This window comes from Podarcis filfolensis (genome assembly GCF_964270895.1).
Source record: "Podarcis filfolensis genome assembly, chromosome: 17".
In the NCBI taxonomy this organism is placed as follows: Eukaryota; Metazoa; Chordata; class Lepidosauria; order Squamata; family Lacertidae; genus Podarcis; species Podarcis filfolensis.
The window spans coordinates 4,740,206-4,764,718 of NC_139621.1; the positions used below are offsets into that span (position 1 = coordinate 4,740,206).

A 24,513-nucleotide genomic window follows, 5' to 3' on the forward strand; every position below is an offset into this window, starting at 1 on the left:
AGAATGCTGCTGATAGCTAGAGAACAAACGAAATTAAATCATGCTTAATATCAAAGGCATGGGAGACGTTTTCAATTGGAACTGAAAATGTCATAAAGTGGGTGCTTGTCAACTACGTATAGCTGGGCAGGGAATTCCAAAGTCTAGGTGCCACAGCAGAAAAGGTCCTGACTCGAATAGCCACCCACCTTCCTTCTGAGCTGGGGTAGGAGTGAGGGGAGGGCCCTGGAAGCAGGGCCTGCAGATGATGATAATGCAGAGGTGGATTTACATGTGAGGGAGCAGATAGTCCACCAAAAACTCCAGTTTTTGTTTGTAAGCACAGATTTCTGCATGTAAGCACTGTATTAATACAATAACATCTGCATGTCCAAATTAATAATTGGGCAGTCAAATGATGGATCACTTGAGATTTCCACAAGACAGTGGTGCCATAGGTCAGTGTCTGGTTGTTGGTGGTTCATGCCCATTCAGGGACAGCTGTTGACAGGATTCCTGCATTACAGGAGGTTGAATTATATGACCCTTGGGGTCCCTTCGGACTCTACAATTCTATTATTCTAAGGCCCACATATAGCACATTAGATGTGATTGTTATAAACAGTTGAGACAGAGTTCCTTGTAGTATGCTGACTCCCTCTTTATCTTTTGGTATTCTAACCCAGTGATTATTTTTCATTTATGGAACCCCTGCTCATGTTGTGATATCCTGCAGAACCCAAACATCACAAAAACTTATTAATATTATTGGAATATTACTCAGAATCACTGAAGTGTCAGTGTAAAATTCCACAAAAACTTGATTGAAAGCACTATGCAAGTGGATTAACTTGATGGTGTGGTTAACATCTGCGGTGTGGTGTTCTCTCTCATAGGTACTTAAAGCGTTTCAAAGTCATGAAGCCAAAGGTGTTAAGGAGCTGGTGCCGACAGATCTTGAAAGGGCTGCATTTTCTGCACACAAGGACCCCTCCCATCATCCACCGTGATTTGAAATGTGACAACATCTTCATCACGGGGCCCACTGGTTCAGTGAAGATTGGCGATCTGGGACTGGCCACCTTAATGCGCACATCGTTCGCTAAGAGTGTCATTGGTGAATATAGTGTGTTTGTGTACTCCACTGGAGAGCCACTTGTGGTGTGTCTCTCTTTGTCCTCAGTAGAGACTGGAATCTGCAATTGTATTCAAGCAGTGCTACTGCTATAGTGCATAAAGAGTTCAAGATCAGGCTTCCTGACTTGTTCCAGTGTAATGTTTCTGATCCACTGGAAGATTTTGACCATGAATGAAAAACATTTCTAACACACTCCAGTGTAATGGTTTTAGGTCCTAAATTCAGTACCCAAATTCGGCTGCCTCATAACTGAAATCTAGAGATTGAAGGGTGGACCCTAATACATGAGCTGCCTTATTATGGTTACTCATCTGCATGAATTCATTCATGGGCCATTTGCTAGGTTGAAGCCCATTGGCTTGTTCACACAAATCAAAAGCAGCTAACAAAAGTTTGAATACATGTGAAACATAAATCCAAACAAATAACAAGACTAAGCACACTAATAACAGAGTCCTTAGTAAAGGTAAAGATAAAGGTACCCCTGCCCGTACGGGCCAGTCGTGACCGACTCTAGGGTTGTGCGCTCATCTCACTTAAGAGGCCGGGAGCCGGCACCGTCCGAGGACACTTCCGGGTCACGTGGCCAGCATGACGAAGCTCCACTGGCGAGCCAGCACCAGCGCCGCACACGGAAACGCCGTTTACCTTCCCGCTATAAAGCGGTACCTATTTATCTACTTGCACTTAGGGGTGCTTTTGAACTGCCAGGTGGGCAGGAGCTGGGACGGAACGACGGGAGCTCACCCGGCCGCGGGGATTTCGAACCACTGACCATACGATCGGCAAGTCCTAGGCACTGAGGTTTTACCCACAGCGCCACCCGCGTCCCATAACAGAGCCCTTAACCATGATTCAATTGGCGTAGTCCCCAAAGGTCCGTACTGTGAAACATAGGAAGGAACATAGGAAGCTGCCTTATACTGAGTCAGACCATTGTTCCATCTTTCTCAGTGTTGTCTACACTGACTGGCAGTCGCTTTCCTGCATTTCAGAAAGAAATCTTTCGCAGTCATTCCTGGAGATACTAGGGATTGAATCTAGGGCCTTCTGCATTCAAACCAGATACTCTACCATTGAACTTTGATCCTTCACCATAGATGCAGCCATCTGGGCCTTGCTATGTAGGGCATTCCAAAGTAAGGATGCCATGACTGAAAGAGTTCTGTTTCTGAGTACTTGCTCATCAAATGCCTAATTCAAATGCTAGAGGTTCTGATAGAATAGAAGTCTGATTGTTTCTTTTTATTTTCTTCTCCTTGGGGTTTTCCAGGAAGTCAGAATATGCAGAATTAGGGTAGACAGGTGGGATCTGCAGCAGATTTTTCTAGGCAGTCATATTGTCTTTTGGGATGTTCTATTCCATCTTTCTCCTGTAATTTTTTGGTCCCTCCTTCTAATGGTCAGTTAGCATTCTATGTCAACTGAGTACAGTGTACTTGGTTGTTACTGAATTAATTTCACCTCCTCATATATTTTTGTTATTAGGTTTTTTTATTGTTTTCGAAACTTGCTGTTTCCCCACAGCTAGTATCTCCCTCTTTTGTGTGAAATGCAGCAGTTTGGCTATCTAAGGATCCACATTCAGAGATTACGTTCGCTATTTTGTATTGTTACAAAAGTTGGGTGCTTCTCCCTCTCTCTGCTGAGCAGTAGCAAGAGTCCATAGGATTCCAGGCACTCACCTAGGGTCTGTGTTCCTTTGGAGAATTGAGGCACGGCGGGGACTGTCGTAGCTTTAAGACATATCCACCTATTTACAGCTTCAGTCTGCATGGAGGGAGTCCAGCTCTTACACCATGGTCATTTCAGGAGGGGCTTGTCCCCCACAGCAGTGCAGCCATGGAATCTAAGGCATCTCTCCCAGCCAGCCTTCAGCCATCCTGCCCAAGATGGATCCCCGTCTTTCTTCCTCCTTCTTCCCGGAACAGCTTGCTAAGGACTCCCTTTTCCTGTCACTTCAAACACACACCCCATCACCTTGGCAACATCTATTTCCCCAGGCCAATGGACCCCTCTCAGATAGCCCATCAACCCATTTTGCCATGCTAACAGATTAGCTCTTTGCCAGGCTTGCCAGGCTGGTTTGCATAAGGCAGTCCAGGGATTCCTTGTCTGGCAAAGTTCTGCAGCTTGTACTTTCATACATATCCCCGTTAATCAAAACCCTACCATTTATTAATTTCTAGGGTTTAGGGGGGTCCCCCCACCAAATCTATAACAGTATATAGGATGCTACTGCATGGAAAGCAGCACCACTTGCAAAATGCTTGTTGATGGACTGCAGCAGTCCAAAATGTGGAAAAACATTGGCTTCTTTTTACTTTTTCTCCAGGAACTCCTGAATTTATGGCTCCTGAGATGTATGAAGAACATTATGATGAGTCTGTTGATGTCTATGCTTTTGGAATGTGTATGCTGGAGATGGCGACCTCTGAATACCCATATTCTGAATGCCAAAACGCAGCTCAAATCTACCGAAAAGTCACCAGTGTAGGTGTAAATGTAACTTCTTTGTTAGGGTAAACTTGTGAATTGGGAGCTTAAGGCAACTAAGCCAATTATTCAGAACTAATGCTAGTCCTGTTGCCCTGCAAAGCAGCTGCTAAACTTAGCCTGGACTTATCTAGACATTGCTGAGTTTTTTCTAGAGTGACTGATAGTTTCAGGTGTGTCATCTGCAGAAGAAGTTTAACTACTGTTTGGTGTTCCGATGGCACAATATGCAAGGGTAAGCTTGCTTATTTTAGGCCAAAAATTGAATGGATGGTTCCTTAACCAAACTTTGTCTATTTATTTATTTAATTTCTATACCACTCTTCACCTGAGGATCACAGGGCAGTTAACAATATTGAGCTGCATAAGTGTCAATCCCTGCATAATCTCTTCCTCCCAGCTTCATAGTCAGACTGGCAACTCAAATGATGTGTTCATTCAGACATCAAAAATAGCTTCCATGCATTTATTCTCTGGCTAATGTGTGTGGCTTGTTCGGTAGCTGTAATGAACTAGTTACACTGAAGGTCGGTGCATTGTGTGTGTGTGTGTGTGTGTGTGTGTGTGTGTGTGTGTGTGTGTGTGTCAGAAAACAGATCAGAGGAGAAGGAGTTTGTGGAAGTATTTAATAGCAAAATCACAAGGATTCTGTCTATCATTGCCAAAGGTGCTCCCTCAAGTTACCAGTAGTTGCAGTTTTCACACTTTACCATATTATGGTATTTTCCCACTTGGCAATAAAGGTTGGCCAGGACTAGGTCAAAACACAATGGTGGGACAGAAGGAAAATCCAAATGATACTCTCTTTCTACTAATTAACATGGACACAATTTATTGAGAAGTTGTCTTGTGCAAACTGTATTGTCATGAACAGGAGCTACTGTGCTTTTGCACAGCTGTTTATTTCTACAGTGCTCTGCTCTTCTTGGCGAGTTGTGTCCTGTGGGCCTGAGCTCTCATTTCCCACTCTGCTGCCTGTAATGGCATCCAAAAACCAAACATTTGAAGCAGCTGCTTCACTTTGTCTCATGGTAGGGGAGCTGCTTCTGGGTATTGCCTAATGTAGTTTTTTTATATGTGCATTCAGAGTGCAATGTTATTTTAGCATACTAGCCAGAGTACTCAGATAGTTTTGATGATATTTATGTTTCTCCATGATGAAACTGATACTTTCCTTGATTGTACATTACATTATAATATCCAGGAGTTGAGGATACATCCTGGAAAGACACTTTAGAGGTATAGAAGACAAAGATTCTCAGCTTTGTGACAAAAACATTTTGCAGGACACTTGTGTGTTCTGTGTCCTCAAAGAAAGCAACATTGGGGTGTAGCTTATTCTTTATTAGGTTAAGTTTCATGCACAGGAAAGAAATGTTCTTATTTCTGGCTGTGAATGGCCAGATAAGGGTAAGAAGAGATTAGTCAAATGAATTAGAATGATTTTTGACCCCTTTCACAATGCATATTACATAAAGCCTGGATATCCAGCTTGATTTTGTTTAGAAGCAAAAGCTGGGATTTTAAGAAAAGGAATAATGGCAGCAGTTTGCAAGTCAGTTGGGTGGTATTCACTGTGACTTATTTCCAAGTGAATGTCTTCAGGATAAGGGTTTATATGGTTAAGATCTACTGTACTAACTTAGGTTGCTTGGAGGAGCAGTTGGGGATTTTCCATAATTCTGTGTAGCAGCAATGGAGAGAACTCCTGCTGGGCATTATCTATTAACATCACTTCTATTCATCACTTCTCTCCTAGGGCATTAAACCTGCCAGTTTTAACAAGGTTATTGATCCAGAAGTGAAAGAGATCATTGAAGGTTGCATTCGACAAAACAAATCTGAAAGGTGAGCAGGTCCATTTTATTGTGCTCTTCCTCACTCCAAGTTGTGCACCCTAAATTTAAGGGGTGGTCATTGTGAGTTTAACTAGGGAGTTGTTGGTACAGGCAACAAAAAACCTGATTAAGCAAAGCATTCCAGCTTTGCATAGTGCTTTTAAGCACCTGCATAATGCCTTTCGAAGAAAACTGGGAAGCTTTTACTGTTTCACTTTCTCTCCCCTCCCTGCAACAGCATGGTCTTGAGTGAAGGGAAATTAAGGTGTCTGCTTGATTTCCCCTGAAATACTGCTAAGTGCTTAAACTGTAAAACAGTGCCCACGTGATGCGTATAGCAAGATGTTGATGCAGTTCTGTCCCAGAGAAGCTTGTATCTGTCTTTAATTGGATCTTTAAAACTTTTTGTTTAGTATTTTTTTGATGTGTCATAAATGCTGGCTGTCCAATTTTGTTGTTTTTAAATGCGGTTTGTCAGTTTTTAAGCAATTGTTCCTGTTTTTAAATTTTGTTTGTTTTTTGTGTGCTGAATAGGTGAGTTATAAACTTATTGGATAAATAAATGTAACACCTATCACAGAAGTCCCTCAGGGAACTTTAATATGGGATGAAAGCAACCCACCAGTTGTCAGTTATACCACTGGTGTGGGTAGGGCCAGATTTAGGTTTGATGAGGCCCTAGGCTACTGATGGGGCCCTTTATATGTCCAGCTGTCCTTTGTCAACAACAAATTGTCACTGTTTTTTTGTGTTGAATATATGCTAAATGGTAATTTATGGACCTAACAGGTCCATACACAACACAAAACACTGTTGCTGTATGTAAGTTTTTTTTGTTTTTTGTTTGTTTTGGAAATGTACATCCCGTTCTCCCCTCCCCCTTTAAATTTCCCAAGGGAGTGGGACCCTAAGCTATAGCATGTTTAGCTTATATGTAAATCCAGCACTGGGTGTGGGTATCATAAGACACTCTGTGATTGCCCATTATTTTGCTGCCAGGTTATCCATCAAAGACCTTTTGAATCATGCCTTCTTTGCTGAGGACACTGGACTTAGAGTGGAACTGGCAGAGGATGATGACGGACTGAATTCTTCCCTGGCTTTGAGACTTTGGGTAGAGGATCCCAAGAAGCTGAAAGGCAAGCACAAAGATAATGAAGCCCTTGAGTTCAGCTTCAACTTGGAAACAGATGTCCCAGAGGAAGTGGCTTGTGAAATGGTATGTATTACCATTGCTTCCCTTACCTTTTTTCTTTCTGAGTTGACAGCATCTCCAGCCACTTCTTATTTGCTAAATTCCAAACATGGAGTTTACTGAACCATTTTTTTTATTCCCACTTTTACACTTTCCTTTAGAGAGTGTTGCATTTTTATTCTTTATTTCTTTGCTACGCTTTTATGTTGCCCAGTCACTGATGCTTTCTGGGCAGTTTATAAGAAGGTTAAAACCATAAAACAAGACTATTGCCATGGGCAGCATAGGACCAAATGTCTTCCGTAGGGGTAAATCTTGACTTCTTTGTTGCACACGGTTCAAAGATTTGGTTTACAAGGAGAAATATTTTTGCAACCCAGTCCTACAGAGGATGACACAGAAGCAAATGTTTAGGAACGTCTCCCTGAGAACTAGGCTAGGCTAGAACTTTCTCCATGGAGCCAAGCTACAAGTTAAGTGGGCGTTCTTTGCCTGGAACTCCCCACCATTTCTTAAAAAGAAACCGCACAGGAGCAAAGGGGTATAACAACCCATCTCCATTCCATGGCCTTGATCCAAAACTCTCTCTCCACCCATCTACCCAGCTGCTTTTCAAGAAACAAAAAAAGTCTGTGGGGGGAAAGTGGGGTTCCAGTCACAGAACTCCCACTTAACTTTAGCTTAATAGTGCACTCCACCCTGCTCAGAGCTGCAAGTTTAGTTTTCTGTGTGCAGGGAGACATTTGGACAGGTAGTAGTGCATTTTACGTACAAGGCATAAGGTCACCTAAGGACTGGTCAGCTTCTTGCCAATGGGTGAGCATGATTTCTGAAGCTGTGGTTTTATACTCATTTACAGTATGTGAATCGTAAGCCAGCCAAGAGCTGATGAAGTTTTTGCATTAGTGTAAACAAGTCTCTTTCTCCCTCCTTTCCTCTTACGGTTTTGTTTCATTTATTCTCCTTTGCCCAAGTTATCTGTTTAGACTGCAGATTCTTCATTCTGCCTCACTGTTGCCTTGGTTTTGTTTTCACAAAACATTTGGCTGCACAGCAACCTGACAAGTAGCAGCTGATGGCTAATGATACTGCAAGGAGTCATAGCAGTGCATCTGCTCATATGTATATGCGCACAATTGACTCCTGCTTAAGCATCACCCACCAGCCAGCTATGAAGTCTCCTAAATTGTTGTTTCAGGATGCTTTGTTCTGTGTCTTATGAATGGCTCTGTGATGTTGTGCTCTAAAGCTGTTGTTTGGGTCTATTTCCCCTTTATTTTTCAACTAGGTTTGGATGTGACTTTGCTAACAGTTGGTAGCTAAGAACCTCCCCTTTGACGGTTCCATTTTAATGCAGCACCTGTGCTTGAATTCCTTGTCTTTTAAACTGGATCACTACTTGAAAATATAACTGTACGTCCCATCAGTAGAAATCTGTCTTGGATAATTCAAGGATTTAGCAAGAGCCACTTGTTACGTGACTGTTTTCATAATAATTCATTTTCTGGAGTAGGATGGACAGTATTGTGGTTATATTTATCTTGTTCTAATTAACTTATTCTAATCAAGTAACATAAATATCAGAGGTGGGGAATATCTGGCCCATGAGCCAAGTGTGGCCCACTAGGCCTCTCTCTCCATCCCTTGAGATTCCCCTAGGCCGTGCCCCTCACTGGCACGGCCTTGGACCTTACTTGAGTGTTCTTGCTTGCTTGGAATGTGTCCTTGAGCTGCAATGATGTCTCTTGTTTTCTGGAGAGGTGTGGTTTTTACATGCCTAGAACATAGTGTACTATCCAAAGGTAAGAGACAGATCTGTTGCTCTGTCCACTTTTGCTTCTGTCTCTACCCATTTTCATCACAGTATATTAATGTTGAAGACAGTCACAAAAGTACTAATTAGTATTGATCCAGCCAATGTACTTGACCTTAACCCATAACCAAAGTGTAGCAGCACTTGAATTTGTGGGTCTGTATCTTGCTTGCTGGACGCGGGTGGCGCTGTGGGTAAAACCTCAACGCCTAGGACTTGCCGATCATATGGTCGGCGGGGTGAGCTCCCGTCGTTCGGTCCCAGCTCCTGCCCCCCTAGCAGTTCGAAAGCACTCTTAAGTGCAAGTAGATAAATAGGTACCGCTTTATAGCGGGAAGGTAAACGGCGTTTCCGTGTGCTGCGCTGGTGCAGGCTCGCCAGAGCAGCTTCGTCACACTGGCCACGTGACCCGGAAGTGTCTCCGGACAGCGCTGGCCCCCGGCCTCTTAAGCGAGATGGGCGCGCGACCCCAGAGTCGGTCACGACTGGCCCATACGGGCAGGGGTACCTTTACCTTTTTATCTTGCTTGCTGTATTGTTTGGCGCTCCATACAATAGGTCTAAGATTGATCTAGTATGTGGTCAATGCAAGTTCTGTTGTAATGGAACCCTGAGTTAATGTGAAATTACAGAAAAGCATTGCTAAACACCGATGGATACCAGTTCAGAGGAGCAGAGTTATACTTAATAGAACCGTTCTTTTTTGATGTCCAGGTGAAGTCAGGATTCTTCCACGAAAGTGATTCTAAAGCTGTGGCTAAGTCCATCCGGGATCGTGTCTCCCTAATCAAGAAGACAAGGGAGCGGAGGCAGGTGGGCTACCTGGAGGAGAGAAGAGACTCTCAAAGCAAGCTGCCAAGTGGGCTACCATTACTCCAGCCACAGGGCTCATCATTCACCACTCCTTCCCAACAGAGCAGGACGGAGTGCGAGGAAACAGAGGTGGACCAACATGTCCGACAGCAAATCCTTCAACAAATGCAGCACAGCTCCTCCATTGCTGGTAATGAGCAACCAAAGGCAGCCTGTCCTCCCAAATGCTATCCTGAACTAAGGTTATAAAGAGTGAATCAGAGCATCATTTTGTTCATCCAGATGCATCTCCACAAGGCATTTATTGAACTCCTGGCACTTTTCTGCTTTATTGGAGGTCAATTAGCATGTAAACTGTGACATGTATCTGTGGCAGTTGCCCACAGTTTGAATTGTTGGCTAATATCATGTACATCGGTCTTTACCAATCTGATGCCCTCCAGATGTTTTGGACTAGAACTCCCATTAGATGTTTTGGGCTGAATCTCCAATCAGCCTCAGCCAGCACAGCCATGATGATCTGATGAGAGTTTTCTAATGTACAACCCTTTTGCTCACAACCATTTGCCTACTCAAAATTGCTGCTCAGCCCAGCTTCTTTCTCCTTTACTGATACAAAGACTTGTACCATTTTTTTTCCTCAGAAGGGAAAAGCAGCTTGGGGGTAGCCAAGTTGTGTGGCCGTTTTGAGCCTTTTCCTCCTCTTCTACGCTGCAACTCTTCACACAACATAGAGCCACCTGCTTGCAGCCACTTTGCCCAATAAAAGAACATCTGAGGTCAGCAGCTACCCATGATGTTGCTCCCTGTTCAGTTGGTAGACGTGCCACACTGGAGTAGTGAAATTAGAACAGCAGGTTGATCGTACCTCCATGGCACTGTTGGCCAGGCAGAGCCACAAATGAAGCAACTGATTAAAAAAGTGTAGAATATGAATACCATTTGCTGGGTATCCTAAGTGGGGAGAGTTCTCTTGAACTCAGGTCCTGCTTGCAAACTTCCCATAGGCCTGATCCAGCAGGGTTTTTAAAAAATATTTTTTTCAAATATTGTAGTAGTAGTTGTTGTTGTTGCTTACCCACCCTTTACCTTAAGGTCCCAGGCAGGTTACAACAATTAAAGCATAACATTAAAACAAGAGGGTCAAAACTAAGTACAATTCCAGTTACTGTACAATAAGACATTTGATTATTCCCAACCCAGAGTAATGTTCCATTACAAATCAGACCTTATTTGGTGTTCTGTTTCCTCGTCACCATTTGTTTGGCATAAACATGTGATAATATTGCTTGGTTCCTTCACAAACCGCTCCATAAGTGTTGAATATTTCTGATAAGGATGCTGGCTTAAAGGTCAGGAGTTAGTCCTTGCCAAAGAGCATATAGTTCCCAAAACAAGGCATGGTCATGGGTTGGTGTCATTGGCAGAGCTGAGAAGAATTCAATGAAAAAGCCTTTGTTGCCTGATTTCAGAATTTACATGGAATGCAAGTTTGTCATGTTTATGCCTGCATAGGATTACGTTCTGATAAGTAGCTTTATCCTCCTTTGTTTTCACAACCATCTTGTGATGTAGGTTAGGTTATGGGAGCCTAAACCACTGAAGCTCATGGGCTTTATAGGTCTGTGAACCCTAGTTTAAGCTCAACACTCTATCCACTGCTCCTAGTAGAAGCTCCTAGTAGAAGCAGGAGATAATATTCCAAAGAGGTTTGGGGCATATGTACCTGAAGCATATAGTTCAGTGGCAGAGTACCTGGTTTGCATGCGTAATATTCCAGGTTCAAGCAATGACATCTCCACATAGACCTGAATTCTCATTCTTGTCTGAAACTCTGGAGAGTTTCTGCTAGCAAGTATAGACGACATAGACCAAACTGAATGAGGCGGACCAGTGTTCTTGCTTGATTTAAAGCAGCTTCCTGTGTTCCATGTAGAAAACTTAATGATGCCAGCTTAAAAGCATAGGGTTGATTATTTTTTTAAAAAGATTGGATCACCCTTCCTTGCCACCCTCAAGTAAATATTTGATCCTTGTAGATGAGGCATTTGTAGACAGCTCCTGTTATGCCCCTTGAATTCAGTGTAGCACTATAGCAGTTGTTCCATCAGCACAAGGTTTTCATCTTACCAGACAGAAAGATGTCTCCTCTCCTGGCCCCATGCAGTGTTCCCAATTTCGGGAGGTGGGGTATGGAGGGAGGAGAAGGATGGGGAAGCTTCATTGTACTAGTGGACATCCTTTTGTGGGATTCCACCAATGGGGCCAGTTCATTAAGTCCAAGCAGTTTGTCTGCATGAGGCAGTGATAGGGAGAAGGATGGGAATTGTTATGGATTCTTCTGAAACAGCTTATCTTTTGTTATTTCCCTCCTCTTACACTGACGCAGCTGACAGTTTATCTGAGAGAGGAGCAGGTTCAGTTATACTTTCGGATGCCTCCAGCCAACATAGCCTGGCTTTCTCCTCGGAACAGATTATGGGCCCCCAACAGGCCCCCAATCTCTCACAAGCTGAAAACAGTGTTCAAGGACACATCTACGCTTCCCAGCAGCTGGTGGGACATTACCAGTCGATGGCAGGGGTAAGTGACCTATCATTTTCTTAAATATGGTAAGAGAACTGCTTGTATCGAGTTTCTGGAAATGTTGTCGTGACTGTGCTAGTCTTAGAGAAGGAATAAAATAAGATAGCTAAGGCAGTATCTTTTATTCAGTTGGCCTCTGTTGATTCAGGATACACAGAATTGAGATCTATGCAGAATTCTCTGACAATTATAAAACTTCCTGAGCTTAATGGTAGGATATAAGTTAAAAGGATATAAACAACATTTACTTGTATGGATTTTTCGGATAGAGGGGCATTAAACAAAATGGTGATTCTACCTTCCTTTTGCTCTCTGTGTGTAGACCAGGCCTTTGTCTTTTTTCAAAAATATAGAAGTCAACCGTTTAAGGGTCCTAGGTTTCTCTAGTCTATGCATGTAGTAGAATTAAGATAGCCTAGAATGGGAGGAGTCCTGAACTTGTTCCACCATGTGTATCCAGAGGCACCCTTTATCATCCATTGAGTTTGCCTTTTCGTAGAACTATAGAATTGTAGAGTTGGAAGGGATCCCAAGGGATGCCTTGGAGGAGGAATGTTTTCCTAAGAATGGTAGTGAAAGGTGTAAGAGATGCGTGGGGGCCCTTCCATACATTCTGTTAAGCTGTTGGATTCTGCAGTAAGTAATGTTACAACAATGTTTTGTGTGGCTCACCGATGGTATAGGTCCACAATCTGTGCTGTGGGTAACATGTCTCAGGATGATGTATCATTTTCCCAGGAGAATTATGTTGCCGGAGAATGCAGGCAGGGCAGCTGGGACCAGGAGAGCTGAAGCACAGGCAATCAATTAGTTTTTCTATGAACGGTCCATTTAATTATCTTTTTGTTAGGTGCAACAACAGCCAGCAAATGTGGCCCACCCCAGCGCTTTACCACTAATCCAGAGTCAGCCTTCAACCCTGCCCACCCACAGCTTGGCCCCCCCTGTGGTTCCTCAAGCCCAGGCGTCTCCTGTTGCACTTCAGCAGTTCACACCGAGGCTGGTAAGGGCTTCCAGGGATAGTCCGACTGACCTGATGGTCTTTTCAAACCCTCATTAAAATAGCATCTCACAAGGGCATCTTGGACTCTGAGCCATACGCCTACAAGGGACTTCGCTGTGACAAGAGCAGGCAGTCACGTAAAGTGGGAGATAGTGTAGCAGACGTTCTTGTTGTTGAAAAAGAAATCTGTCCGGATGATGTGTGCCGCTATGGAGAAGTTGCATGGGGCACGTGCTCAGCCTCTGGGTTGTGGTGGGGGGAACACCCCCCAAATGACATCAAATGTTGAACAGGTGATGGAGTTTGCTTCACAAGTCGAAGTTAAACTGCACATTGCAACATGTCCGTATGTAACACAAGCCTGAGGGTCATTTCTTCACTGCAAAGGATTCTCAAGAGGGGGCAATTTGCAATGAAGACATGACAGGGGAGAAAGAGTGTCACTTTTCTTCTGAAACTTTTACTTCAATCTGCTTTCTGCCCCCCACAGGGGATTTCGCGGACATTTTTCTGATATAAACTTGGTCTGAAAAACTGGCAGAAGAAAAGTGCTTGGTGAGGGAAGGGTTAAACATCCCCCACCCCGCTGCTTCTGTTTATAAACTGTCCCTTCTTATGAACACTGTGCAGTGGAAGAGGAGACACTGATCTAATGTTTCACCTGCTTGCATTTTAACAGGGGGTTTGGTCTTAAGTGCATCACAAAATGACACCTAGTAGGTGCCATGGCACTCCGGCACCCATACCCCATTCAGTGGTCACAGTAACAAGAACATAGGAACATATGGAAGCTGCCTTATGCAGAGTCAGATCATTGTTCCCTCCATCTCAGTAGTGTACACGGCGGCTCTCCAGAGTTTCAGGTGGGTGTCTCTCTTAGCTCTACCTGGAGATGACAGAGATTGAACTGAGGACCTTCTTCTGCATGCAGAGGAGATGCTCTGCCCCTGAGTTGTGGCCCTGTTCTGTCAGCATCAGGAGCAGTGGTGGTGGTGCAAACATTTTCATGTACAGAGTATTGCTCTTTTATCTCAAAAGTATACATTACATGCAAATGTGTGCAATGGTATGCTGAACTAACTGCTTTAGGAGGGATAAGTGGCAGAAGAAAGGCATTGCTCAACCCTTTCTCTACCCATTGCTTTCATACATTTGTAGGTAAAGGTAGCTTAGCTCTGAACGCTTGGAAATTGATATCTCTGCAACAAGTTGTGTGCAGCAAGTGGAGAAACGCACGTTGCATAAAAATTAATTGTGCAGAAAGGCTCTTGCACAAGGCTGAGGAATCAGCTTGATAGGTGGGGCCGTGGTGGTTTGGTCATGGTGGACCTCACAAGGTGCTATACTTTATTTACAAAAGCTCTGCTTTGGGAGAGGATGGAAGAACTCCACATTCCAGCAACAAGAAGTGACTCTTGCCTCTGAGGAGTTCTCACACTTGAGATACATTAGTCACAATTAACCCCGAAATGGTCGCTTTTGTAAATAAATTATACCATTTACTTTACCATCTTGTGGAAAAACCACTTTGTAATTTTTGGGTGTGTCTGGAATTGATGCTGTCCTCCTTTTCTTAAGGCAGCTTTACTCTGCCTTAAGCAGGCGTGCTTTACTCTGAATATCTGATCCCGTGACAGAGTTGTAGGAGTTTTTATATGATGCAGTGGAGGCTGAAGCTTGAATGATAAATTATGAGCTCTGTTTTAAACAGAACTGAATGCACGCTAGGAAATGCTTGTAGAATGAAGCAGTGGCAGTCGGCTCCCTGTAGAATGTACCGTATTTTTCGCTCTATAGGATGCACCAGACCACAAGACGCACCTAATTTTTGGAGGAGGAAAACAAGGAAAAAAATGTTCTGAATCTAGGAAGCCAGAACAGCAAGAGGGATTGCTGCGCAGTGAAATCAGCAATCCCTCTTGCTGTTCTGGCTTCTGTGATAGCTGTGCAGCCTGCATTCACTCCATAAGACGCACACACATTTCCCCTTACTTTTTAGGAGGGAAAAAGTGAGTCTTATAGAGCAATAAATACGGTATTCATAGAATGGACATGAAAAATACCGGTAGTTCTTCCTCAGGCACCCTAAACATAAGAATTCAATCCATCATCCCACTCCTCTATTCTAGTTGGAACATAGCTAAGTTAAATACTGGCTGTCCAGCTACTGAAATACTTTTGAAATTGCAAAGAAGTGTTAGTGGTTATTTGCTACCCTTCATATAGCTTACAGATAAGGTGGTTATTTTGGAGCACTGAAAGTGTGTTGCCAAGGTGATGGAATTTTACAAGCGGCTGTTTATTAACTTATACAAAATCCCTTGAATGTTGATGTTCCTTCTACAAGTTCTTTTTGTTATAGTCTTCTCAGAGTGATTCTTCTGTTGGTGGTAATGATGAGGTTCCTTACAGTAAGATTTGGAGAAAGGACGATCAGTTTAACCACTTTTTAAAATATCTTCTTCTCACCAGGCTCCAGATGCACAGGTATCCTACAGTGCAGAAGGGCAGACATTGGATGGATCCATCATGGGAGTCCCCCAGCAGATCTTGACAGCCACTTCCCCTCAGACTATCCCTGCACCACAGATGGTGAACCAACACCTGCCAGCTAACATACCGTTGACCTCTGCTGCTAGAATCGGTAGTCAGGCTCCAGCTGCTGCAGGATCAATGGAACTGGAGCATGCTTCTGCCAGCTTTGTGCCTGCTGGTCATTCACCTGTGCTACAGGGGCAGCCTTCAGTTCAGTTTGTCAACAATATGCCAAGTTTAGCACAGGCTCTTCCTAACCCTTCAGCTCTGCCATCAGTTCCACAGGGAGTTACCTCCATTCAACAACCCCAGCAAGTTCCCCAGCAGGTGTCAGTTCAACAGATGCCCCAGCAAGTACCCCAGCAGGTGGCACCCATGCAGCAGCCCCAGCAAATTGTTCAGCAGGTGGCACCTACACAGCAGGCTCCTCAACACATGGTGTCAACGCAGCAGGTTCCCCAGCAGGTGGCACCCATGCAGCAGACCCAACAGGTGGCACCCATGCAGCAGACCCAGCAAGTCCCCCAGCAGGTGGGATCCATGCAGCAGACCCAGCAAGTTCCCCAGCAGGTGGGATCCATGCAGCAGACCCAGCAAGTTCCCCAGCAAGTGGCATCCATCCAGCAAGTTCCCCAGCAGGTGGCATCCATGCAGCAGCCCCAGCAAGTTCCCCAACAGGTGGGATCCATGCAGCAGACCCAGCAAGTTCCCCAGCAGGTGGCACCCATGCAGCAGACCCAACAGGTGGCACCCATGCAGCAGACCCAGCAAGTTCCCCAGCAGGTGACAATGCAGCAAGTTCCCCAGCAGGTGGTATCCATGCAGCAGCCCCAGCAAGTTCCCCAGCAGGTGACAATGCAGCAAGTTTCCCAGCAGGTGGCATCCATGCAGCAGCCCCAGCAAGTTCCCCAGCAGGCGATGTCCATGCAGCAGCCCCAGCAAGTGGCACCCATGCAGCAGCCCCAGCAAGTTCCCCAGCAGGCGATGTCCATGCAGCAGCCCCAGCAAGTGGCACCCATGCAGCAGCCCCAGCAAGTTCCCCAGCAGGTGGCACCCATGCAGCAGCCCCAGCAAGTTCCCCAGCAGGCGATGTCCATGCAGCAGCCCCAGCATGTTCCTCAGCAAGCAACATCCATGCAGTCCCAGCACGTTCCTCAGCAGTTGGTGGCTATGCAACAGCCCCAGCAAGTTCCCCAGCAGGTGGCACCCGTGCAGCAGCCCCAGCAAGTTCCATCCATGCAGCAGCCCCAGCAAATGGCCTCTATTCAACAGCTTCAACAGGCAGCAGTAATGCAGCAGTCTCAGCATATTCCCCCACAAGTGGGCTCCATTCAGCAATCTCCACAAATTCCCCAGCAGGTTGGTTCCATTCAGCAGTCCCAGCAGGTTGTGCCAGTACATCAGGTCTCTGCCATGCCACAGCCGATTCAACTTCCACAGTGCCCACAGTATCCCACGCTGCCCCTCGATGCTTCGGCACAGCCTTCCCTGGTGCAGCAAGAGCAGCAAGCTATTCAGATGCACCAATCTACAGATCAACATCCTTGTGTAAGGCAACAGATGTTATACCACCTGCCTCTACAGCAGCAGAAACAAGAGCAGTTTCTTTTCCAGGGCAGCTCTATGGAGCAGTTGGCAGCTGTCACTCAACAAGTTGTAGAAAAGCCGCAGCAGGCCGAGCTCTCGGGTTCAACTCCAGAGCAGGTGGCTTATCCCATCCAGTACCACCTGCAAGCCCCAGAACAGCTAATATATCAAACGCAGCCCCCCCACCAGCTCCCAGCTTCAGAGCAGCTGACACCTCAAGTGCAGCCCACCAACCAGCTCCAGGTACCAGAGCAAGCCCCATGTCAGATGCGTGTCGCTTACACAATGCAAGGCTCTGATCAGCCCCCGTGCACAGAGCAACTGGTCTATGCAGTCCCTGGAGTGTATCCAGGACAGCCCTTGGACCAACCGACATATCCAATGCAGTCCTTTTACCAAGGACAGGCAGCTTTCGTAAACCAGCCAGCGCCATATCTAATTCCGCCTCCAGAGATCCAGCAGGCTCACTTAGCAGTACAGGTTGCAGATCAACGGAGTTTTGCCATGCGCTCTCCTGAGAAATCGTTATATACGGTGCAGGATAGTGGCGCTGGCTGCATGGAGCAGCAGGTTTGCCTAGGGCAACCAGTGGAGGCCCATGCTTATCCCTCTGAGCAGCTCCAGCCTGAGCCATCAACATATCTGATCCAGCAGGATTCCGGCATAGGGCACCAGCAGCTGCAGCCTCCTCAGGCGGGACACAAGTTTGCAGAAGGCCAACAGCCAGGATCACAGGCCCCTTTTGTCCCATCTCAGCCATCTTTTATCCCACAAATGCAGCCACAGGCTCCCTATCAAGAGTTCAACCAGCATGCTATTCCTCAGCCCCTCAATGCCACAGTCCCACAGTCTGCCCCAAACGCACCACAGACGGTGTCTTCCATGCCAGAACAGTCAGAGCCAGCTTATGCAAGGCAACAGCCGCCAGAACTGCCCGGGCACCTGCATGGTCCTAGCCTCCTCCAGCAACCTCCAGCATTTCAGCCAGCTGATAATAACCAACCATTTACAGCTTCCTCAGTACAATCAGCATATGTGCAGCAGCAGCAGCAGCTGCCAATGTGCCAGGGGTCCGTGTTGCCTGCAGAGCCAGTGGTCCAGAAGCAGGTCCCTTCAACGAGTTCTGGAGCAGCAGCAGCAGCAGCAGCAGCAGCAGCCCTGAACCAGCAAGCATCACTTAGCGCAGGGACACAGCCACACCAAGAACACGTTCAAGGACAAGACATTTCACAGGTATATCGTTCGTTTTTAAAAAAATATCTTGTTTCCCAGGATTCCTGCCCCCTTCAAAAGAAAAGCCAGACAAAATGGCTAAGTATTTTGACTTTTGAATGGTGATTGCATACTTTAGGGCCAAGCTGGACGAGATGTTCCATGCTTCTGTATCTGGCCATCAGGGCTCTCCCCAGGTCATGCCCCTCCACACTGGCCTGGCTGGCTTGAGTGTGTTTGCGGGGCTGCAAAGCGCCTTTGAGCTGTGGTACGATCATGGATTGGCTGGATGCAGAGGAATGGTGGGAGGCACCAGCCGAGGAACCCCGCCCCCAAGGGAAGAGGATTCGGAGCCAGGGGCTTGGTGGTGGGTGGCCAGAGAGAGAAGAGGGTGAAGCAAAAGAGGTGACAGGGTTTAGTGAGAAGGGAGAGACTGTGGCAGAGAGCAGTCCAGAGGTAGAGACAGAAACAGGCTGGGGAGGAATGGGGCCAGAAGGCAGAGGGGCTGGCTGCGGAAGAAGCCAGAGAGTCTCCCCCTCCCGGTGCGACCAGCTCCTCTCCCCCGGTCTCCTAGAGCACGCAGAGAAATCAAGAGGGCAGAGCAGAGCCGGGTTGTGTGCAGACACCACCTGAGACTGAGTGGGAAAGACCCTGGAGAGGAGTCCCAGTGGACACTAGGAAGGCAGGCATCTTCAGCCCTCACAATTGCTTCATTGGGGCAAGACCTCGAAAGAGTTGCCGAGACCGACAGGCCGGGCTTGTGGTTTGTTTCCATTGATTTATTGTTTTGTTGCTGCCCTACACCTGACTCCAGCCCTGACAGATGTGCCCCTTGCTTCCTGAACGAAGAGTGGAGAGGTGTGGGTTGAAACCCAGAGTGTAGCCTCCTGTGTACCAAGGCAAGAGTTGCATCTGTTGCTCTGCCCGCTTTTGCCCATCCCGCTTCTGGCACACAGGCCCTGGAAGGCAGCCCAGGAGGAAATGCAACTCTCCGGCAGAAAAAGCTTTCTCTCCCCTACACAGTCCCCACAGCTTGGATTTGTTTAGCATGGGATGGTGGTGACATTTTCTTCCGCGCAAACAAGACTCAACCAGAAACTCTTGTTCTTTCGAGAGGGTGCAGAGTTAACCAAAAGTGTTTCCTGTTTTGTGTTTAATTTCTTGCTAATCAGATTTGTGTGCTTCTAATCTGCCTCACAAGTGGTATTTTTGACAACTGGCAGGCATAGCCTTCCATGAGTGCTACGTGCAAGACTGGATTTAAACAATGGAAAATTTGTTCTAATCCAGCAGCCCTGTCAGGAAAAAGAGGTCAACCCTAGTCCCTCCTTTCTTTGTCTATGGTCACACCTCTGCCAACCTGATAGTTGCCTTGTAGCTCAGTCAGCAGAGCATGAGACTCTTAATCTTGGGGTTGTGCCCCACATTTGGCAAAAGATTCCTGCATTGCAGGGGGTTGGACTAGATGACCCTCGTGGTCCCAGTTCTATGATTCTATGATTTTCTTCCTGCTTCATCTCAGCTGGCCCTGCTTTGTCCAGCCACACTGTCTTTCAACCAGCAGTGTTCACCCAGCATTCTTCTCCACCCCTTTCCTGCCCATTTAATACAGCTTCGACTGCCTTGTTTCAATAGTCCTCTCCTTTTGTTGGTCACTTTCTTCCTTAATTCCCTGTCTCTTTTCCTCTGCTTCTACCATCTGCTGTTCTTTTAGGTTTCTGTGACTGCTTCCACACTGGACATGTTCTGCTCCCTTACTCATGCAAGATGGCATGAACAAAACATCTTCCTCTCACCTTTTCCCTGTTCCACTTCCTTTTTTATGAGCTTAGAAAACACAACTTTTTCTCAACTCTTTTCATAGCTGCATACAGTACATTCCCCGGGCATTGGTGGGCTACTGTGCTGTTATTCTGGCCTATAGTGACCTGTATAGATTGTTCCACCCCTTTTCTAGATTGCTGTAGCTACTTTTTCTCTCTCTGGTTTGTTTCTCCTCTCTAGGAATTAGTTCTATCAGTCTGACCTTTCTCTTTCCAAAAAGTGTTGCACTCTTTCTCCCACTCCTTCTTACATTGCAGCAATGGGGTGACATGATAAGGAGTACCGTGAAGGAGGAGGTAGTCTTCCCTCCCCACTGGTCCTAATGACCCCTGTAATGGCTTTAGGGGTTGCTCGTGCGTAAGTTACCGCCGCTCTGGGCTAGGTTGCCTGGTTAAACCATTTCTGTCTGGACAGCCATCCACTCCGTGGCTGTTCAGTCGCTAGCAGAATCCGTCAGTGGGCGTTTCTTGAACCTCTTCCAGCAAAGAAGTTCTTTGACGCCAAATCGCCACCTACTTTACCTGCGCGGAAGTCTTCTGCGCAGGGTGGGTGTGGGCAGCGGAGGACCTGTGCTCTCCTCGCTGGTCTCCTGCGAAGAGTCCTGGAGCCTCCTCTCTGCTTCCCCCATCGGCCCCCCTCTATCCCTGGTGTTGCGCTGATTTCTTCCCCAGCCGGAGACCTGCCTCTCTCCCTGCTTGGCCCCTCTCCAGCATCGCTGTGGAGCCTCGCCTCCTCCTCTAGTTCCGATGGCAGTTCCCTGACAACCCCCCTCTCAGTAACTGGAGTTGGGAAAAGAAGACTCAGAACCTGGCTGCAGAACAAAGTGTTAGGGTCTGCCTTCAAGAAGTGTGGAGGCTGAGTTGCTCTTCAACTTTCAGCTGAAAGCAGAACCAAAATGATGAGGGATTGCTAAATCATCCATACCTGAAAGCACCTTTTATCTCTGTTCATTGCAGACTCTTTCCCGTTCTTTTGGCTACCTGAGCCTCTTGTTCCTTAGCTTCATCATCTCCTGAGACCTCTTCTTGCTCATCTTGCCTACCTTGACAAGATAGCTCTTCTTGTCCTTAGGGTTAGCACACAGTTTCAGTTCTTTTTTTTTTTACTACCGCTAAATATAATTAAGAAATAAAAATTACATACATCGATATTTAGTTTGTTGTTTGTTATTTACCGTCTTATTTCCTCCTAAACATTGCATACAACAGCACACATATGTGCAGACACCCACACACCCATACCCGCACAGAAAATGATAATAATGAAAGTAAATATTTTTCCACTTTTATCTTCCAAAATCTTTTCTTCAACTTTGACTTCCTGTCAAGTCCCTTTGCATATGTTTTATCTTACATTTGAATGTACACAAAACAATAAACCTTTCTACATAATTTTTCTAATACATTCGGAAAACATAATAAATCCTTAATTGTAGTCCACCTCCTTTTAGTTCCTTTATCACTTGAATGCTAGCACACAGTTTCAGTTCTAGACAACCTGATTTCTCATTTCTGAGGAGAAACTATCTGAGCATCCCCTGTTGCCTATTTTGTGTTCTCAGCACTTTCCTTGTTGCAGTTGTGTCTGTGAATAAAGGTTTTTCCATTCTCCTGCTAATCATGCCACCAATGTCATTTGTAGCTATTTGTGACACCTTCAAACTGTGTACTGGATTATAGACTGTAACCTAGTGATCTAGCACAATGCTGTGTCTATTCCATAAAAAGGAAAAATGTTGTGGATAAACTAGGTTTAACCTCCTTAGAATGTTTTATCCTTTCCGCTATGCATGCAAGAGGTGGTCATTCTAATGATCTTTAGAGATTGTATGTCTTTAACTGTAGAGTAACTTGCCTCAGCTTTCCACTTTAATAACTTTTATTTTCACTTTTTCTCCTGGGATTGCAAATAGCAAGCATACATTTCTGAGACTGTAAATATTTTCCTAACCATGGATGGGAAATATTTTCAAAGCAAATGCAAAGCTTGGAATAGAATCTCAAGAGCTAGATATTATTCAAGGTTATCTTTAGAACTGGTGCTGAATGCTACTAGAAGAAGAAGAAGGGGAAAAAAGCAGATCCGGGCCCTGAGGATGTCAGCCTGGAAAAGTATGATTGTGTTTCATTTCAAGCACACAAATTGTTTGCATTTTGTGTAATTACGGTAATTTGCTTAGTATCACTGCATCCAAGTGAGGATGGCAAATGCAGAACCAACATAATTAATTTTCTCCCTCCCTATTTCTAGGCTTCCATCTTGGTACCAGAACAACAGCCATCGGTTCAAAAGCAGGATTTTGTTCAAGGGTGAGTCTGCTCCAAGGTTAATTTTTTTGGCCTGGTGGAAGGCAGGAATGCTAAGTGCATGGAGATCAAAACTAGTGAACATCTCCATTTTCTATACAGAGAAGACAAGCTCAAGGCTTGCAGAGGGGTGGGAAGGGGGGAGTTCACTTCAACCAGAAGAAAGCTGGCAGAGTTGTGGTAGGAAGAAACATTATTGAAGCATATTGTACACAAAGATAGGAGCTCTCATCATTCTCTCCCTGCTAAGAACTTCAGTTAAATTTAGGGAAGTAAATACTTAGGATAACTGTTAGGAATTTTCTGATCAAAGCAGTAGTGTGCTAGAAAGTTAATTTATGGATTTCACTGGAAGACTTTAGGTTTGGGATTCCCAGAATTTGCCAGTCCTCAATGCCAGCGCCAAACCTTTTGCCAAATGAGATGTGAACTAAATGGCACCTTCCCTAGCCCCACCTCACAGACTAAGGTCACCAGTTGAAAAGCAGTTGCTACATCCATCTCTCCCTCCTCCCCAGTCATGTTACCACCCACTTGCTGCAGGGTCCAGACCTGTGCCTTATTACCCTAAGGTAAGGACTAGTCCTGGTGCTCCCCATAACCCCCCTTCTGTACATCTGCAAAGGTGCCATCCATCCATTAGCTTTCTCTGCATACCACCCCAAGCACCACTAAGACCACTAAGTCACATAGAGGAGGGAGAAAGGTTGTTTTCTGCTGCTCCAGAGAAGCGGACACGGAGCAATGGATCCAAACTACAAGAAAGAAGATTCCACCTAAACATTAGGAAGAACTTCCTGACAGTAAGAGCTGTTCGACAGTGGAATTTGCTGCCAAGGAGTGTGGTGGAGTCTCCTTCTTTGGAGGTCTTTAAGCAGAGGCTTGACAACCATATGTCAGGAGTACTCTGGTGGTGTTTCCTGCTTGGCAGGGGGTTGGACTCGATGGCCCTTGTGGTCTCTTCCAACTCTATGATTCTATGATTCTATGATTCTATGATTCTATGATTCTATGATTCTAAGACAAAGTAAAGAGAACAATAGTAAGAAAATGTTTGTGAAGTGCTTTTCCTGAGTGTTTGCAGTACTTTAGAAGACACTTCGTACACAACTACGAAGTTGTATGGGAGCCAGTTCTCCATGGCTTTGCTACTTCCATTTTGTTGCAGTAACCTTGAGTGCAGTAATCTGGGCCTTTCTCACCTGATCATTGCCTAGAAGACAGCGGATGGAAGGGTGGGCATTGTTGGTCCCATCTATGTGGTACTGGGATGTTGAACATGACCACAGTGGCCTAGAAAGAAGTCAGGGAAATCCTGCTGCCCCTCAGATAGGGTAATGTATACAATAGGGGGACCATCAACAGCCCTGTAAGCTAAGCTAATATTCTCCCCATTACAGATGCGGTGTGTCTGTCTATCTCTGTGTAGTTGAGACTGGGAGAAATGTGGTTTGTCCAAGGCACCCATGTGAATTTCACCCATGTGAATTTAAGTGTTTAACCATCAATGGTAATGTGACAAAATAAATGCATATACCATAGACAGCAATGTCTGCATATGGTACCTAGCCACCTTCAACTTAAAAAGTAGTGTTTGCCAGCCCTACTTTGATCTATTTCCCTATTCAAATATTGAGTAGGTTTGCTGCTGTGAGGTAATGCAAGCCCTCATTTGGGCTAGTTGATAAAAGGAAAACAAAAATTTACTTAAATTAATGTTCAGAAGTTACAGAGAGCTTCCCCTCAGAAGTGTCTCGGTGTGCTCCTTCTAAGAGTGCTCACCTCTTTTCCTATCTTTTAAGACCGATCCCTGATGTAGCCATTCAGAAGGAAGGTGCCAATGGATGTGACCTTCCAAGTGGAAATGGCAAACAAGACAAAAGCAAGCAACGGAGAGCTTCATGTGCCCGGACAGAGAAGGGAACCAAATTTCAGCTCACTGTGCTGCAGGTATGTATGTTTTAACAATCTAGGCTAAACCATGCATAGCTCCAGAATAGAATTCAATTGAATAACATCTGTCTGGAAAATATATCTGAGGTTGTTTATCTGGGCTCTACTACCACCGTTGTACAAATTCCCATTTGCAAGCAATGCTTTAATGACTATAAATTCTGCAACTATGTGTGGAATTCAATTGGAGTATGTGTCCAGAGAATGAGATCCACTAATGCAATGAGACTTTTCC

General features: G+C 45.4%; 1 protein-coding gene across 19 annotated transcripts in view; it reads left to right on the forward strand.

Annotated features, from left to right (window-relative positions):
- The window catches only part of WNK3 (WNK lysine deficient protein kinase 3), an 88,109-nt gene that overhangs the window by 30,738 nt on the left and 32,858 nt on the right, over positions 1–24,513 (forward strand). For 5 of the 19 annotated variants that reach the window (XM_083592593.1, XM_083592590.1, XM_083592591.1 and 2 more), the window contains 10 exons: positions 876–1,096; positions 3,453–3,610; positions 5,373–5,461; positions 6,451–6,670; positions 9,174–9,462; positions 11,662–11,855; positions 12,709–12,861; positions 15,334–18,216; positions 22,270–22,328; positions 24,128–24,275. In XM_083592593.1, the coding sequence (XP_083448719.1) occupies positions 876–1,096; positions 3,453–3,610; positions 5,373–5,461; positions 6,451–6,670; positions 9,174–9,462; positions 11,662–11,855; positions 12,709–12,861; positions 15,334–18,216; positions 22,270–22,328; positions 24,128–24,275 (4,414 nt within the window). The remainder of the gene's footprint in view (positions 1–875; positions 1,097–3,452; positions 3,611–5,372; positions 5,462–6,450; positions 6,671–9,173; positions 9,463–11,661; positions 11,856–12,708; positions 12,862–15,333; positions 18,217–22,269; positions 22,329–24,127; positions 24,276–24,513) is intronic. The other 14 variants (XM_083592583.1, XM_083592587.1, XM_083592595.1 and 11 more) reach the window with 14 other exon arrangements.